This window comes from Theropithecus gelada, chromosome 17, assembly GCF_003255815.1.
Source record: "Theropithecus gelada isolate Dixy chromosome 17, Tgel_1.0, whole genome shotgun sequence".
NCBI classification, from domain to species: Eukaryota; Metazoa; Chordata; class Mammalia; order Primates; family Cercopithecidae; genus Theropithecus; species Theropithecus gelada.
The window spans coordinates 76640505-76659273 of NC_037685.1; the positions used below are offsets into that span (position 1 = coordinate 76640505).

Below are 18769 nucleotides of genomic sequence, written 5' to 3' on the forward strand. Positions count from 1 at the left end.
TGATTGGCTTCTATTGATCTTAGGCTGGTTTCTTGCGATCATTTTGCTCTCAGTATTTGTCCCAGATTGGTCACAGACTCATTTCACCAACTTCCCACAATTCCTCCAAAACCAGAAGCAAGATTAAGCTATTCTTTCACTATGTACACATTCTGGAGTATATTTTATCCAGATCAGGAGACAGCAGTTACCATTCTCTTTTGATTTCTTTTCACCAATCTTTAGTTCCTGCTATTTCTCACCTAATTTTGTTGCACTCTTTTCAGTTTGAGGATAATTTTTTTTTCAGCGAAGTCAAAATTAAATAGCAATTGAACAACTTGATTTTTCCCTGAATCGTTCATCAACACTACACTAAACAGTACTAGCCTGTCTGTCTTGATTTTTTTTTTTTTTTTTGGCTCAATTCTGTTTTAAATGGGCCTCTGTCTTTTGCTGCTGCCTGTATGATCACTATTATTATCATTATGTTTTGGTAAGAATGTTTATCCTGGGATTGATTCAGCTTTCCTGACACTATTAAAGTTCACAGCCATTTTCCTGTATTTATTGTTGAGAGCATCCTCATCTTTTTAACCTCGGTATGTGATATTTCAAAATCTGAGTCCACTGAAGGAAACACACCAGTTTGTACTTTTGAGAGCTGTCAATCCTCTTCCCCATCTGATATGGTTTGGCTGTGTCCCTACCCAAATCTCATCTTGAATTGTAGCTCTTGTAATTCCCATGTATTGTGGGAGGGACCTGCTGGGAGATAACTGAATCATGGGGGCGGTTTCCCACATACAGTTCTTGTAGTGATGAATAAGTCTCATGAACCTGATTATTTTATAAGAGGAAACTTCTTTCCTTTGGTTCTCAGTTCTCTCTCTTGGCTGCTGCCATGTAAGACATGCCTTTCCCTTCTGCCACGATTGTGAGGCCTCCCCAGCCACGTGGAACTGTAAGTCCATCAAACGTCTTTTTCTTTATAAATTACCCAGTCTCAGGTATGTCTTTATCAGCAGCGTGGAAACAGACTAATGCTACATCTGACCTCTGCTTACACCTCTGCGTATTCTCAGCCACATTTCTATACACACAATGCCTCTATGTGTACATATTTCTATCTACAGAGCTCCTTTCCTACTAAGACTAATTTTTTTGCAGTGGTATATACCCTTTTATCACCATGATCTGACCTTGAATCAGATGAGGGCTCAACAACAATTTCACAAGTATTTATTAAATATTCATGCTTACTATGTACCAGGCACTAAGTCTGGAGGATTTCTGTGAGCATGGATGTAATGCTCTGTGTTGAATTTCTGGCTGACTTGGTTTATAATCCTGCTCTGTGCCTGGATAGATACATGAGGCCATAACTAGTGTTTCCAGTCCTCCAGAGCGTCTCCTTATATGGATCACGAAGCATTTCCTGTGCCTGTTGCAGCCTTTCCGTGTCAGACCTGCCACCCTCTGCAGTCACAGGTCCCGAGGATTTACCTGGGTATTTTTTCCTCCATGTTTGGCCAAAGTCCTATTTGTCGAGAAAGGCTGAGCCATGTGGAACACCATTTTTGACTCATTGTGGTTGAACAATCCCATAATAAAATCATGCTTTGGAAGAGGGAGCCTTGAAACCAATTCATCTTAAACTAGAGGTTCTCCAGTTCCTCATCGTTCATGTCCCTGAGCAGCTTCTGGGGATCTGGTTAAGAATGCAGATTCCAGGATGTTTCAGGCAGGGGTTCTGATAAGCGCTAGAAAGCTACATTTTCAGTTTTGTGCTTCCTGGTTCCTCTTGTCGCCCTCTTCAGGCATGTGGCCAGCCCATGGGCTGGGTCCACAGTGGTGTGAACAGGCTCAAGTCCCCTCTGTTGCATACCCCACCCTTTTCCCATTACCTTTCTCCTCTCCCACATCCTTTCAAGCTTAGCATTGGCACTTGACTGGCAATTACCCAGTAAATGACTTTCAGAATCCTTCTTATGAATATTTACATAAATGCTCAGATTTTCTCGGTGGTCATGCTTACTGACTTTGAGATAGTTCCAGTTCTTGGGGCTCTGTGGGAGCACACAGAACTGAAAAAGGTTCCCAGTGAACCGATGTAGCCTGTGGAACACTCCTCGGCACATGCTGGCAGTGTGTGCCTGTCCTCTGCCTCTCCATTCTCTCTTATAGGGTTTCTGCCTCCTAATCTCATTTAACCACATTGGAGCTACAAAATTTAGCAGCCATGGATAGGGGCAGGGAGGGGAGGTCACGGGGAAATCTAATTTACTGCTGCCATGACTACAGATGTGAAATAAATCTGTGAATCAGTGATGGATTGATCCCACTAAGGCTGGATTTAAATCATTAATAATGGCAAGAAATGCTATTTGGTCTTCCACCCCCAGGGTCCCAGAGTGAGGATTTCGGGGCTTAATTGGGTAGAGAATGAAGACCCTTAATGCAATTTTGCCAGACTCTCTCCTGTGTGTCTGAGCTGTAGCCACGAAGGTTCGCTACATAGATAGTTTTGGGGGGTTCTGAATCAGGGCTGGCTTCGACCTCACGCTGAGACTGTCGGTGGTGGGCCCATGTCCCATTTTCCATTTTCCACATGATTATCTGGATATGGCCTGTCACCCCAGGGAGCCAGTGTATAATCTGGGAAGAAAATGGCCTGTGTCCCTGAGGGAAATCGTGCCTGTGTTCATGTAGAACAAGAATAGGAAGATGAATGAAAAACAGGGGAGGAGACGGGAAGATGGAAGAAGCTATTTGTTTCAGCACTTTGCTGATGCTCTTTCTCTGAGGGGGGCTGGGATGGGAGGAAACGGGAAGCAAGGCTAGGAGAGGAGTTAACAACTCACCCAAAATGAGACCTCAGAGGGCAACGGAAACAGTAGGATATCATTAGCATGAGAGGCAATACTCAAGCTACAATATTTCACATGCACAAAATGCTGCAAGACCATTACTGCCCCAGCCCACAGAGCCCGGCTGGGCCTCGCCGACAGAGCTCAGCTTTCCTCACCGGCAGTTCCGCCATAGTGCCAGTCCGTTTGACTGGCCTGGCTCCTCCTGTACAATGTCAGAAGCGACTCAGAAGACTCTGTGGCAGATTCAGAGATGGCAGAAGGGGTCATGGAAATCAACGGGACAGTCAAGAAGTTGGTCGCTTGAGAGGGGCCAGCGTCTGGGCTCCTGCCAGAGGGGAGAACAGGAAGGTCAACTTCCAGACAGGGGCCAGGTCAGGAACCCCTCCTAAGGCACGCTAGGGGTTGAAGGGGTGCTCTTGACATCCAGACCTGGATGATGGACGTCTCGAGGTTTGAAGAGACGAGCTGTGAATCATGAAAAATAGGCCAGTGTGTCACTCTGGGCAGCAGAGCCACACATTGCCACTGCTGCTTCACTAAACCATGAGAGGATCTGTGGCTGCCTTCAAAGGCCACTGGGCCAGGTGGTCATAACTGACAGATGTTCCAGAACAGTCTCCTTCTTTCCTGGCTCACAACCCTGCTTATTCTGGTGCCTCTCCCTGCCTCACGGTTGTTTTGGGCAGAGTGGAAAAGATGCTGAATTAGATGCTGCAGCAGTTTAAAATTAAGCACTGAGGTCTCTCCCTGCAATCGGCTCACCACAAACACCACCACCATTAAGAAGGCTTTCCAAAGGGCCTGAGGGCAGGGCACTGGGTGTGAGGTGCAGGCTCCACTACCTGGCAGCTTAGGATCAAGAGGGATGACCCTGACACATCAACCCACACTGTGTTCTTTCTCAGGAGTCTCTGGCTTTTAACTAGGGGCAAGAAATTAATTCAAATGAATGAGAGGGTTCTTTGGGGGTGTTTTGGCTCTGGAGTTATTTCATGTCAACTGGTCCAGTTGGCAGAGATGGGCACAAGAAAAAAATCCCCAACATATAAATAGGTGGTGACTATGGTTGGTAGCAAAGGCATAGACTTTGGTGTCAGCTCTTGACACTTGAGCTTAAATGTTGGCTTTTGCAACGTAGTGGAGGCACTTGGGGTAAGTTACTTGTTTGCTGTTACTCTTGCAGAGGAAGTAAGTTAGGCCTGTCCCCATCTGCACCAGGGAACTCAGTGTAGGGGCGGGGAGTGGGTTAAGGGCTGGAGTCTGGGTAAGGGCTCAGGCAAAGAGGTGGAGGGAGAGAGCAGAGGCTGTTTGTTCTCGCAGGTGGGTGCCCTGGAAAGGCTCCCTTCAGGGTCTATAGGAGTTACAGGCAGATCTTGCAGGTGCCTCTGAGGGACAAGTAGGGGAGCTTGGGTCTGTGCCAGCCCTGCGGGCTGGGGCTGAGCAGCTATGTTCTTAGGACACACCATCAAGAAGGGGCCCCGGGTAAGTGGCCAGATGTTTGGGTCCTAGGTCAGGTGACCGCAGGGATTCAGAACAGGTGGATGCAGGTGAATTCCTCAGGTCCATGGCAACTCTTGTCCTGCTCCAGGCCCCAAGGCCAGGTGAGTAGATTCTCCAGGGCCTCAGTTTCTTTATCCTTCTAGCGAGATGATAACTGTCATACCTCACTCACCTGGTGCCCACTGGGACTACAGAGATGATGCCAGTTCTCATGAAAGGACTTAGAAAAGTCAAATCTGCCAAACAAACTTAGAGAGTTATCTCATAATATTGGCTTCTCTGGTCATTTCCACTATCAAGTACATTTCCCCCCATACGCTCTCTGTTGTGCCTGCTCCAGGCTGGATCATCGCAGGGCCTTCTGGGGTTCCTGCCAGGGCTCACCTCCCAGGAAGCAGAACCAGGTTCCAGTCACCTGGGCTGAACACTAGGCCCATGTTCCATTGCGATGGAGAGGACACAGGGTGGAGACGTTGGATCCTGGATCCTGGGGAGTTGGACTGCTCGAGGCCTGCTTCTGTAGTGCTTTAGCGAGGGGAGGGCCTGGCATGTGCCTGGAGGATCTTCAGTAAATGGGGAAGTGAGAGAGGGAGCCGCTCCAGGCCTGGGGTGGCTGATAGCCTTTCTGTTTATAAGGGACACATGACACACTTGATCTGTACCTGCTATCCTTCCCCAACCCTTGCCTCTTACACATGTGCACGTGTGAATGTAACACTTACTGCCTAAAGGAGTCTGTGGAAGGTTTGGGTTCTCAGCTTTCTTATGTGAAGAATATCCTGGGCCTCCCTGAGAACTTGGAGGCCCAGATCTGGCCCCTGGGGACCCAAGCCTGATGTGGACACCAGGAAGGCCCCCCAGGGCCTCTCTGATCCTCACAGCTCTCCATGGGCCCCGGGAACCCATTGGAAACCCCCTCAGCTGAAATACGAACAAAGGGTTGGCTTGGTGTGTGTGTTTGGAATAAAGCTGACCAGGAATCCTGACTCTTGTTCAGGGCATGCTAAGTTTTCTACCTGGTGGTTCGTGGGGTGCAGAATGGAGGATGACATGGATCTGCGAGACTTACTGAGAGTGGGCTGTCTGCTGGTCACTGTTCAGCCTCCTGCTGAGTAAATATACATTTCATCCTTACCAAAACCCCGTGAGGCTGGAACTGTTCCTCTCCCCATTTTACAGATGAAGAAACTGAGGTACAAGGAGATTAAGTGGCTGCCTGGGTGGAGGAGCTGAGTTTCAAACCCAGGCAGTCTGGCTCCAAAGCCCCAGTTCTCAATATCTTTAAGGTGGTCACATCACTGTCGAGCCCCTTCACTGTGTCTGGCCACATTGCTTCACTTGCTTTGAGTGTCAGCGATTGGGGTGAGCGGGGGCTTTTGGAAAGCCACTCCCTCGTTTGTGCATCACCTGCGGTGGAGTTACCTGTCAGAGGCCTCACAGCGTCCCTGGAGGTGTGCAGTGGGGAATAGAGCTGGAGTGGGGCTGCCTCGCCGGGTCAAGGGACAGCCCTGCGTGGGAGCCCTGTGCCCTCAAGTTGTAACTTATGAGTCCCCTACTTGGCAAAACTGGGATTTCATTCCTGCTTCTCGCCGTAACTAAACTGGCCCTGTGCTTTTTTTTTAGATCTAGTGGAGATAAATTATCCTTTGGGGAAAAAATGTAGGGGACAAGACAAAAAGCCAAGGACAAGGCTTGTGGACCCCTGCAGCAGGGCACGTAGCAGGCCCAGCATGTTCCACAGAGGCTCACTTATTCCACAGATACTTCATTGACCGTCTAGTGTGTGCCAAGTCCTGTCACAGGATTTTAATGAGTATTCACTGAATGAGAATTCACGCCTTGGAAATATGCCTAAACCTATTCTCTTCCTGGAGAGACTGCACCTTCCCTTGGGGACATTCATTCATCTGCTTCCCTGAGAGCACTGCTTGTGAGCCCTTTGCAGTCTCTCCTGGTTGAGACCTTCTCCCCAGGCTCAGACAACCTCTGCCCCTTTCATCTCTAGTGGTTCTGAGCACCCAGGACTCTGATCTTGGGACCCACCCCTCCCCTGTGAGTGACTGAGTGGCAGAGGCAAGCAGGGTTGTAACTTCTGGGAACCCCACTAAACTCCTCCTTCCTCCCCTACTCCATGCCACGCCCCATCTTGGGTTCTTCAAGGGCTGCTGAAACATTGTCCCTAAGCAGGATTTCCACCTGATTTATCCCAAAAGGAAACTATTACCTTGCATCACGAAGAAGCATGGTTTGTGACGAATAACTTGCCTTGGGTTCTACTGGAAAAAAGAATAAAAAACAATGTTGGCAAAAAAGCATCTTTCTATTTAAAAATGTGTTGTTAAGTACGTGGAGAGGGCCCTCGTTATAGAAATTTTCTATTTTTACTTTAGTAGTGTCTCTTAATGGTTTCCTTTAAAGATTAGTAGGTTGAAATTTTATAAAATTAGGGAGAACTCAAGAAGATACTTTTCAGGCAATCATGGATTTTGGAAATTCGAGTTTGCTTTGCTTATCTCTATGGTTATCCCAGAAGCCTCTGTCTCAGGATGAAGGACGTCTGTCCAGCAGAGGTGACTGAGGTACAGGGCATATATGTATTTTAAGAATTTTAATTTTAGAGGACCTGCTTGTGTCCCTGTAATCACCTGATTGTTTGCCTTGAGTGATATGGCATCAAGAATTTCTTGTACACTTGGGATAAAGATAAAATATGCCACCAATTCTGATAATACAAAATGGCAACAGGGGAAGCAATAGAGAAACAAGAACCAGAACATTTGAATTGGAAAAGGAAATGTGAACACTTCCCTTATCCATAGCTTACCCATGCAACGAAATAGTATTGAGGAATATCCCTTGGTTATTAAAATGATGTCTCTAACAATTAAGCAACATGGGCAAATGGTGAAGTTATAATACTAAGTTACAAAAGTAAAATACTACCTTGTATAGACAACATGTTTAAAACAGTAAAAACCAAACCACACAGCAAGGACCATCACTATCACAAACGCAAGCAATGGCGGCAAAGAGACAGAATACAAATCACTTAAGTGTGAATTAGCTTTATTTATATTTGAATGTTCACAGGTTGGGGGATGTCTTTCTACTCTTTACTTTTCAAATTTTTCATTTTGTAAAGAAAGGAACAAGATTTTTTTTTGATGTCCCTTTTCTAAAATTAAAATAGGTACACAACTTATTAAAAAGCAGAAACAAAGCATGAAAGGAGGAAGGAAGGGAGGAAAGGAGGAGAAGCGACTAGAAGAGGAGAAGAAAGTTTGGGAGCCTGTCCTGGCAGTTCTAATGATTTTCTGTGACCTTGGAGTAGTCATATACCTTCTTTCTAGCTCCAAGTTGCTCATCTGTGAAATGGGCAGGAAGAGAAAATGGTTGGGACAATTAAAGAAGATAGAGATTGTGAAATAGACAATATGTACCCTGTGCCATCAGACTATGTTCCCTAACTTTCACTGGGACAACACACATACAGAAAATAATTCTGTTCTTTTGGGAGCACAGTGGAGGCATCGGCAACCGGCTCTGGGGCTCAGCATCCCCCCACCCACCAGTGGTTGACTCAAGGTCACAGAGGTGAACGTCCTTGCATGAAAAGTTGGCTGGCTTACTCATCTCTGCCTTGTTAGTGTCTCTTGCACCTTTTTCTGAAATTTCCAGAATTGCTAGGTTCCCTATTGGAAATGGTAGTTGGGACACCAGCTCTCAACTGGAAATGGCAACTGAATTACAGCAGTTAGGCCATACAGCATTTGGAGCTGCTGAGGAAGAGCTAGCAGGGTAAAGAAAATAAAATTCGATGCATTATGTATATCAAAAGATGAGGCAAAAACATGATGAATCAAAATCAATGTACTGTGACATCTCTACAGCATTATTTGCCACAAGGCAGAATTTATCATTAGGAATGTCTTGGGTACTAAAAAAACTAAAAGGGGTCTCATTGTGGGGTGGTTTCACTCTATAGTATGTTCTACGGCAGCAGGACAGCAATGTAGCCTGGAGGCTCATCTAGCACCTCTCTTCTTGTAAGATTAGAAGAGTATTTTATACTTACAATTGCATGGTACAGGGGAGTTTCAAAGCAGTTTCAGATATGTTACTTCATTTACTTATTGCAACCCACTGTGAGAAAGGTGTTTTGCACATGGAGAAACTGAAACCTAGAGATGATAAGTGACATGCCCAAGGTCTAGGCCCCACCGTGTGCTGGGTTTTCTGACTTGGACACCACAGCACTCACACCCATGTTGTGCATCCAAAATCTGAACTCCCCCAGCAGGCCAATCAGATGCAACTAACCAATTATTCACTGGCAGTTGATGCTACATTTATATTCAAGTTGCTCACCTAATTTTAGTGGATTTCCCCATAAACTTTGGGGGGAGTCAAGCCTTTAAGGAAGAGAGGTGGGTGGGGGTTGTTAGTCTGATGTAACCTGATTTGTCCAGGGCTGTGGGAGTCTCTGAAGTTGACCGGCCTGTAGGGTGGATGAGTGGAGGGTGTAGATCCCTCCCACAGCCTGGTTCATTGTGTCCCATCTTTTGGTTGTGTCCATTTCACAAAGCAGGTAATGTGGCTAGGGGCGTGTGGCCAGTCACAAGTCAATGGCAAGGGAATAATAATACATCATGTAATATAATAATACTTACAATGGCCAACACTTTCTTGGGCCTAAAATGCTATGTGCCTGGCATATCTCTTAATGATTTACCTAATTAAATCACTTTAATCCTCCCACACATCCTATGAGGTAGGGCTAATGCTGTTCCTATTTACAATGAAGACAAACAAGACATGGAGAGGTTAAGTCACTTGCCCAAGCTCATGCAACTAGTGAGAGGGAGAGAGCTGGCTTTCAAACCCTGGCAGTCAAGATCCTGAGAGAAAGGAAAATGTGCTCTTCATGACAGACTCCTATTTGCTATTAAGTAGATAAATAAATGGCATTCGGGCACCCCCTTCACCGTCAGCTCCTGTGGCAGACATTACTAGTTGATCACAGCACTCTTTGCTGCTGAGCCCAGACAAGGCCTCAGAATTCTTCTCAGCGTAGTTTTCCACTAACCTCTAGTAGTTAATGCATCAGCATGAGAGATAAGCCCATTTGTCATATCTAGGGCTCATTTTATAGATGCCAATTAATTGATAAGGTTTAAAAGAATTTGTGGGCACCCATGTATATGTGAGTGTGACTGGCTCTAGGAAGTGAATATGATCACTTGATTCAATTTACGTGTACTGAGCATCTGCTATAGGTGAGGAAGGCACTCTTGTTAGTTACTGAGGTTCAACACAAGGGTAAACGAAGTTATATCTTAAGGGTATTAGGAGAATATTCTACCTAAAAATATTGATATATATTTTTTGAAAAGTTAAGAAATTCCTTATAAATTTTTTCTTAACCTGTTTTGTACAATCTGTCTTGAAGCCCTAGAATTTCATAAACCAAGACATTCTTTCATGAGCCTTGAAAGGCATTTCAGCATCTCCCTGGTGTTTCTTCAGTGCCTCTCCAATTTTTGTTAGCAGGACATTTATTTTCAAAGTGTTTGCTTTATACACAGTTCCATTCGCTTGACAGCATTGTATTTGTCCTACTCTAGTGGGTAATATATTTACTAAGATCCAGCACGTAGAGGGGACATGTTAAGAATGCTTGATTCATACCGTGCAAGAGAAAAAGCCCTGAATGCTATTTTTCAGTATTAGAATTACATTTGATACTTGAACAGCAGGGACATTAGGATTCCAAGAGGAAACTTAATGGTAGAGGCACACAGAAAAGAGAGTTTCCCAGCAATAGCGGAATTACCTCTCTAATGCAACAACTAAATTTTCAGGAGGGGAGTAGGAATCAAGGATGGTACATCTGATTTGATGGAGAGGGATGTAACAGTAAATGCCTGTGTGGCTGCTGATAACACCTAGCTTTTAGGATGTAGGTTGAGTGTAATCAGATTTTTAGGAATTTAAAAATTCAGGCTGCCTAGGATGCTTGCAGTTGGTAGCAGAACCAAATCCAGAAAAATAGTTTAGTTCTACTTATAGGCCAGCATGAAGATGATGTAGGTGACCTCAACCTTTACATTTCTGTACCTAGTAGAATATGGCCATGCAGTCACAACATCAAGAGAAGACACTACAGGGACATATGAGCAAAAGCACATTAATCACTGCCAGCAAACAGCACAAGGAGGCTACTGTCAAATAATAAAACCCAACATGAGGAAATGCTGCCAGTTGCTGAAAGAGTATTGAAAAAACTTTAGCCCCTTGGATGAGAAAAATCACTCTAAAGTCAAATACTTGCCCCCAGACTAAAATGATTCCCTTAAGGGAGATAAATGGGTATCCTGAGAAGCATACCAGTGTCTGTTGACCTAGCAACAGAGTGTAGGAATGTATTCCAGGAAATAGAGATCTCTGATAAAACAGTTCACCAAAATGCCATTTTAAAAAAGGAACAAAACATTGGAAGCAATAAATGGTCAATAATAGAAGATTGATTAAAAATATTATAGCTTATCAACACAATACAATGCGATGCAGTCATTAAAATGATTTTTAGAAAGCTTAATATATTAAATGTATATAATATTAAATGCTATTCATATACATATAGTGTTTATATATAATTATATAAATATATAAATAAGTATATCTTTAAAAGCAGGTTACAAACACAATATAAAGCTTGATCCTTTTACAAAAGGGGTGTGTGTATATGTATATATATGTGTATATAAATACATGTATGTGTGTGTGTATATATATAGAATAAGTCTGGGGAAGATATAATCACAAGTGCAGAAAGTGATTATCAAATCTGATAGTCAAGTGGTGGTGATTTTTGCTTTCTTCTTTTTGCTTATATATAGTTTATTTCTTTCTTCTCTCTCTCTTTTTTTTTTTTTTTTTTTTTTATTAAGAGACGAGCGTTCTGTCACCCAGGCTGCTCAAAATCCTGAGCTCAAGTGATCCTCCCATCTCAACCTCCTGAGTAGCCGGGATCACAGGTGTCTGCCACCACACCCGACTAAATTTTAAAATTTTTTGTAGAGATGAGGTGTTGCTATGTGGCCCAGGCTGGTCTCAAACTTCTGGCTTCACACAATCCTCTCGCCTTGGCCTCCCAAACTGCTGGGACTGCAGGTGTGAGCCACTGCTACTGCTCCTTGCCTGCTTATATATAGTTTCTAAAGCATCTGCAATGAACATGTATTACTTGTGTAATATGAAAAAGGAAAGATACAAATAACAATTATTATTATAAACAGATGGCTTATGTTTATGAAGTCTTCCTGCCTGCTTTGTTGGTGCAGTGCTTTGGGGCAAGGCTATTATATTACAGTTGTGAGCAGAACTTGGTCAGTAAATGAGTCTTCCTACCTGTCAGCACCATGGATAGGGCTGACAATTTGTGCTCTGGCTCTCTCTCAGGTTTGTGCTTTTTTTCCTGGGCATCCTGGTAAACTAGAGCTACCATCCTTTGGGAGGCCCTCCTCCATATACTCATCCCCTTCCAGATACTCTTCTTCATCCAGACCTTCTTTCCCTTTCAGATACTTTTCCTCCCATAGATGCTCTCCCTCCTCCAGATACTCACCTTCTTTCAGATACTTTTTATACAGATTTTCTTTTCCATCCAGATTCTCTTCCTCCTCCAGAGCTTCTTCCTCCTCCAGAATCTCTTCCTTTTCCAGAGCCTTTTCCTCTTCTAGATACCATTCCTTCCCCAGATACTCTTCCTCCTCCAGATACCCTTTCTTCCCCAGATAATCTTCCTCCTCAATATACTCTTCCTTCTCCAGATACCCTTCCTTCCCCAGATACTCTTCCTCCTCCAGATGCTCTTTCTTCTCCAGATACTCTTCCTCCTGCAGATACCCTTCCTTCCCCAGATACTCTTCCTCCTCAATATACTCTTCCTCCTCCAGATACCCTTCCTTCCCCAAATACTCTTCCTCCTCCAGATGCTCTTCCTTCCCCAGATGCTCTTCCTCCTTCAAGTATTCTTCCTTCACCAGATCCTCTTCCTCTTCCAGGTCCTCTTCTTCCTCCAGATACTCTTTGTCCTCCCCAGACTCTCCCTCTGGAGAAACTGGAGATTCATCCTGTAGACTTTCCTCATCTAGTTCTACTTCAGTATCCTCTTTCTCTGAAGGTAAGGTCAGTGTGGAACATTGGGGAGTTGTGGGAGGGTGAGGAGGTGATGCTCCTGGTAACTGATTATTTTCAGCAGACATGCTGGGGAAGTTGTAGGTGGTGAACTCCTTCTGCAGCAGCCAACGTCACTTTATCATCCTGTATCCAAGAAAGGAATAAAATCCTATTAACCAGTAATAGCAACTGCATATTGATTTAAACCCATTTCTATTCACTTATTTCAATCAGTAGTCTTTGGAGGGTTCTTTAAGTATGCATATCAGTACCTAGTGGCCAGTGGAAAACGGCACAAGAAGAGGGAATGGAGGCTTACCCTCAACGAGCTGGGTGGGGAGACCACACCTGAAGGCCGGGCCTTTGAAATTGCTGCACAATATGAAGTCAACGGGGAGGGCTGGAAAGCAATCATTGTTTAGTGGTGCTATTGCTAGAGAAGATTTTTATTTCTCATTAAGTATTTATTGCCACAATAAATAAGACCGAGACTGTCTTCCAGGAGCTTGAAATCTGGGGAGAAAGGAGTCACAAAAAACAGATTTCTAAACACAAGTGACCAACACAATGGAAGGGTTCCCACAGTGTGGGATGGACACAGTGGCTGGGGCTTCTGGTCAGTTCAGGCCCCTGTGGTCAGAAGTCTGTGGGGTACGTCCTCATGGCTACCACATGCACTGTCAGCCCTGCCCGCAGCACCATCTGCCCTCAGTTCACCAGGCAAATGCTACATATGTTTTAACACTGAGCATCTTGACTCCTCCATGAAGACTTCCAGACTCCCTCTTCTGCTCCATCCATGTCTTCTATTTATTTTTTTATTAAAGTAACTATTTTGCTATATTAAATTGTTAGCACGTTTGTCCTTCCAACAGTATAAGCTCCTTAAAGGTGGGTGGGGTCAGTGTCATTCTTTTTTGAAAATAGATTTTGAATTCTTCCACTCCCCCTCCTCTCCACTGTGGCCCGCTGTGATTCCCCATGGTGAACACGCCATCTCTAGACTGAATTACTGGTTTTCCTGAGACCCCTGCCACTGCTCTGCTAGTCACTTGCTGCAAAGAGTGTTCTTGTAAAAATATAAATCAAATCAGGATTTCCTTTGCTTAAAATCTCCCAGTGGCTTTCTGTTGTGCTTAGAATATGATGCCAACTTCGTCCCATGCCTGCCTGTCTTTCTGGCCTTATCTATCCCCATCCTTCCTCGCCTGCCCCCACCCTGTTACTCTCTTTTACAGCACTTATCACTGTGTCTAATTATGTGTTCATTTCTGTGTGTTCTTGTTCAGTTTTTCTCTTCCACTAGGTGTAAATGTCTCAATGATAGTGACCTTCTATAACCCATTCCCCACTGTATCTCTGATGGTTAGCTTGGAGCCTGGTGCATAATAGATGTCCAATAAACATACGGCCAGTGACTGAATGAAGGGCCAAGAAGAGGTGGCTCTATAGCAGTGCACCTTGAAGGTTTAAAAATGACATTTATTCTGCGCAACAGGACAGACTGAAGAGGCAACTGGCCCAGAATCCTTCTGCTTGCTCTGGGGTCTTAAGAGATACATATCTTGGCATGCCTCTTTCTGGTTGTCTGAGTGGGAAACTCTTTCTAGGGAACCAGCCAGATGAGACCACCAGGATCAATTTTAGCAAATGCAGCATGATGTCCAAGATGAGGGGTGTGATGGACAAGGCCATTTATCATGGGCAAATGGCACATTTACCCACCCACATCACTGTTGGAGCCCTTGGATTGCTGGATTCTGATAGGGTTAGCCTGGGGCAGGGAACAGAGAAGTACACTGTCCAGATCCCCTTTTCAAAGAAGGACTTGCTGCCCAGCAGTGAGAAGTGTGGTCAACAGGTGGCCCCAGCTGCCAGCTCCTTCAGGATGTGCCTCAGCTGCAGATTCCCTTTCTGGTAGTGATGCCCTTCTTGGGGCAGCCTGTATCTGAGCACCAGGCAAGGTGGAGGAAGATAAGGCTACCAGGCAGCACACCTCTGAGAGGCCACATTCACCCCAGAGCTCTCCGGCAGGCTGACCAAGGCTCACCGAGCCTACTCCACAAGTGCCATCTCCATCTGGGCCAGGCCTGCTTCCTCTCCCTTTTTCCTCCAGGGGTTGACCCCAAGAAACATTTTGTATCTCAACAGTTGCATCTCAGCAGTTTGCATTTTACAGTCTATTTCCAGAGAACCTACCTTGTGATAGCTTCACAGAATGTAACTCTGGGAAATAACTGGCTGAAAGAGTTGGTGGAGAGGAAAACAAGGCCTCACTGGTAGCCTGATGGCTTAAAAGGTCAGTGGTTGAGGGTAGGGAGTAACCGGATCTGCCTGGGGCAGGGAAAGCTGATCGTGCTGAGAGGTGACAAAGATGGTAGCAGTAAAAGGGAAGCCCGTGCATGGAGAGTTTTAAAACCCATCATGAAGCATTTTGTGTTGGGTGGCATCAAAAGAGAAAATTGCAACAAATTTAGTTATTAATCGAATTGGCTTTTATTCATGATTCATGAATAGAACCATTTTACAAACAGAATGAGAGCTCCCACCAGGCAGTAGCAAAACAGTGGGCTCTGTGAGGTGAGAACACAGAAACAGCAATAAAATAAAAGTGGATTGGCTAACATCGGGTTTCTTCAGGTTACTTTTTTTTGGTAAGGGTTAAAGCAGAGAGAGGACTTGCTTATTATTCTCACTCAGGTAGACTGGAATCTCCTGTTTTCAGGAAAAACTGTGCTGTTCTGGAATCTATCTGTTTCCTTGCAGTTTCACTTTGATTATATGGCACTTAGCACGAGTGACTCCATTCTGGTTTTTGGTCTTGTCTACTGGGACCTGGTGCAGGGGCCTCACCCAAACTGATGGCTTCCCATAAGTTTTGCTTCACAGTGGTGATGGTGAAAGTGTTCGGATTAAAGCAACTCTGGAGCAAGAGGATTCCCATGGCCATTTGCTAGACAGTTAAGAAGCAGCGGGGAATGGAAGCTGTGCCTGCAGTTGACTTGCCCTTTTATTCTTCATTTTATGGCTCTGTGGTATATGAATATGTTTTCAGGTAGGCTGCCTCCAGTGCTTTTTGGAGGAGGTGAGGTATAAACGATACATGAGCTGATGGTGGAGGACACTGTCTTTGGGGCAAAGGGTGAGCTCCGGAAAGCTTTGGGACCCACCCACAGCGATGTCTGCAGAAGCCTCTTCCGTTGTAAAGGAAGCCCCTTCAGCTTTATTCATCTAAAACCTTAACACACACCTATTATCGCCGTCCACTTCTAATTCCCATTGGCTCCTGCTGCCTTGCCCTAAGACAGAGCTGGGATGGCGAGAGCAATTGAAGAGTGGTGACAAGGATTCTTTGCTTGACCAAACTCCAGTCAGGCTCCTGAACCTTCTCCCAGACCCGTCTGTGCACTTCCTTGTAAAATCCAGTTTCATTTTATTTATTTTTTTCTTTATTTTGTAAAAATTTAGGGGGTACCAGTGTAATTTTGTTCCATTCATAGGTTGTGTGGTAAAGTCAGGGTTTTAGGGTCTCCAACACCCAAATAACATACATTGTACTTGTTAAGTAATTTCTTGCTATAATAATTTCTCACCATCCTCTCCTCTCCCACTCCCTCACTCTTTTGAGTCTCCATCATCTATTTTTTTTTTTTTTCTTTTTGAGATAGAGTCTTGCTCTGTCGCCCAGGCTGGAGTGCAGTGGCGCGGTCTCAGCTCACTGCAAGCTCCACCTCCCGGGTTCACACCATTCTCCTGCCTCAGCCTCCCGAGTAGCTGGGACTACAGGCACCCACCACCATATCCAGTTACTTTTTTGTATTTTTAGTAGAGATGGGGTTTCACTGTGTTAGCCAGGATGGTCTCAAACTCCTGACCTCATGATCCACCTGCCTCGGCCTCCCGAAGGGCTTGGATTACAGGTGTGAGCCACCGCGCCCAGCTGAGTCTCCATTGTGTATTATTCCACACTCTATGCCTACTCAGAAGTGAGAGCATGTGGTGTTTGTCTTTCTGTGACTGACTTATTTCACTTAAGATAATGACCTCCAGTTCCATCCATGTTGTTGTGGAAGACATGATTTCATTCTTTTATGACTGCACAGTATTCTATTTTGTATATATGCCACATTTTCTTTGATCATCTGTTGGTGGACATTAGGTTGATTCCATATCTTTGCTATTGTGAATAGTGCTATGATAAACATACAGGTGCAGGTATCTCTTTGATGTAATGATTTCTTTTCCTCTGGGTTGATACCCAGGAGTGGAATTGCTGGATTAAGTTGTAGTTCTATAAAGTCCAGTTTTAGCAAGAAACCTGCTAAGTCAGTTTAGCAAGAACCCCTTCCCATCCTCCGTATCTGACTATCCTTGTTACCTGATCAGATTTCTCATCCTCCCCATGCCCCAGGCCTGCCTTCCTCAAGAATCCTGTCAGGCTGGCTTAGCCTGAATCTCCCTTATCCCATTTCTTGTTAATTTCCTGTCTACCCTGATGATGTCTTGATGTTTCCTCTGAGTTAATTTCCTATCCATTGATTCCCCACTCTGCTCCTTGGCTGTAAATTTCCATTTGCCCATGCTGTATTCAGAATTGAGTCCAGTTCTATACTGGGATCTCTTTTCTCCTATTGCAATAGTTCCTGAGTAAAATATATTTTTACTGTGGGGCATGGTGGTGCACACTGGTAGTACCAGCTACTTGGGAGGCTGAAGTGAGAAGGATCACTTGAACCCAGGAGTTCAAGACCAGCCTTGGTCACCTAGTGACAGCCTATCTTTAAGCAATTTTAAAATGTATATATTTTACGACTTTGATGGCTGTCCAGCTTTAGTTTTCTTTGACAGCCAGTCTGTCTAGCCCTCCCCTGGGAGAGGTGAGGAGCACACATAGGCATTGGCCACTCCATCAAAGGCTTACATTGCAGGGCTCCCTACCTCTCAGATTTTTGTAGCTGCTTAACCGATCAGAATCAGCCAGTCGCCTGGCTAGCCCAGGGAGCATTTATCAATGGCATGCCGTCATTCAGCGTGACAGTGACGCATCTTTTCTTCCTATTTTCTCATCAGGCCTTGTAAAAAGGGTCCAGGCAACCGCTTTCTCATTTCAAAGATCAGAAAGGGAAACTGCATTCTACACACTCTCCCTTTAATTCTCTTAAACATTTGTAAGACAAGCCTACAGGTGCGATAAACAGTAACGGCAACTTGATACCCAGTGTCTGGGGCAAACATCCTGGCTCCAACTTGTGATTCAGACTCTGACCCATTTGAGAACAACAGGACCTATCTCCTGGAAGGATGCAATGAGGCAGTGTGTACCGGCGTAAGGAGGGCCAGGCACTGTTGTTATTGCACAATTATTCCTAACCAGCTCTGAAGTGCATGTGTGTAAACCTCTATGTGTGAATGGGTGCTGTGGGTCCTTCTGAGGCCTTCATCAGTTCATGCCATGGGGAGAGAAAAAAGAGATTTGCTTTCCAACTACCCTGCTCCAGGGACTGTCTGCAGCCCAGCGGAGAGGTTTAGAGATTGGGGTCCATCTGTCCTTCAGTCTGGTCCTGGTGGCTGGGTCCCAGGAGAAATGATGGTTCTGGGGGAGTGCCAGAGTTGAGCTCCCTTTTCCTCAGGAGGCTGGTACCTCTCCCTGGGAAAGCGCCCTGACTTGAGGGATTTCCTTGGTGACGCTTCGTTTGCCGAGACAGAACCGCCCTCACAATGGGTCAGCACATTTTCTGACTCTCAGTCATGCTTTCAGGAAGTTGTTATCTATAAAGTAAGATAGCCTGTGCTTTATAAAGCTCATCATTCCGTTTCCAGGCAGCTGCCATCCAGAAGTCCTCAGACTGAATCAGTCTTCTTGCTTTGACTTCCACTCATCACTGGCCCTTTTCAGTCCTGGGGGAGCCAGTATGAAGAGTTCTACATGACAGCCTTCTAAGGGTTTGAAGGTAGCAATTAGACTTTCCTCCAGGACTCCAGGCTCAGCTCCAACAGCCTTCTTGGCATCTCTGCTGGGATGTCTAACAGACGTCTCAAACTCACTATGCCTAAACTGGGATCCTAGTCTTCCTCCCCAGAACTCTCAGCCCTTGGATTAAAACTCTTCTCTTTCATTCTCACCCTACCTCATATCCACCAGGAGAGCAGTCTGGCTCCTTCTTCAAAGGATCTCACCTTTTCTCATCCCTCCATTTTCCCACCCTGCTCTGAGCCACGAACGCATCTTGCCTGCA

At 45.1% G+C, this 18769-nt stretch overlaps 1 protein-coding gene across 1 annotated transcript in view; it reads right to left on the reverse strand.

Moving 5' to 3' along the window:
• ERICH6B (glutamate rich 6B) overlaps window positions 1–18769 on the reverse strand; it is a 70740-nt gene that overhangs the window by 39780 nt on the left and 12191 nt on the right. The window contains exons 3-5 of the mRNA XM_025364507.1: window positions 11980–12677; window positions 6577–6625; window positions 3008–3177 (exon numbers count right to left, since the gene is read on the reverse strand). Of these exons, the coding sequence (XP_025220292.1) occupies window positions 3008–3177; window positions 6577–6625; window positions 11980–12619 (859 nt within the window). The 5' untranslated portion in view covers window positions 12620–12677. The remainder of the gene's footprint in view (window positions 1–3007; window positions 3178–6576; window positions 6626–11979; window positions 12678–18769) is intronic.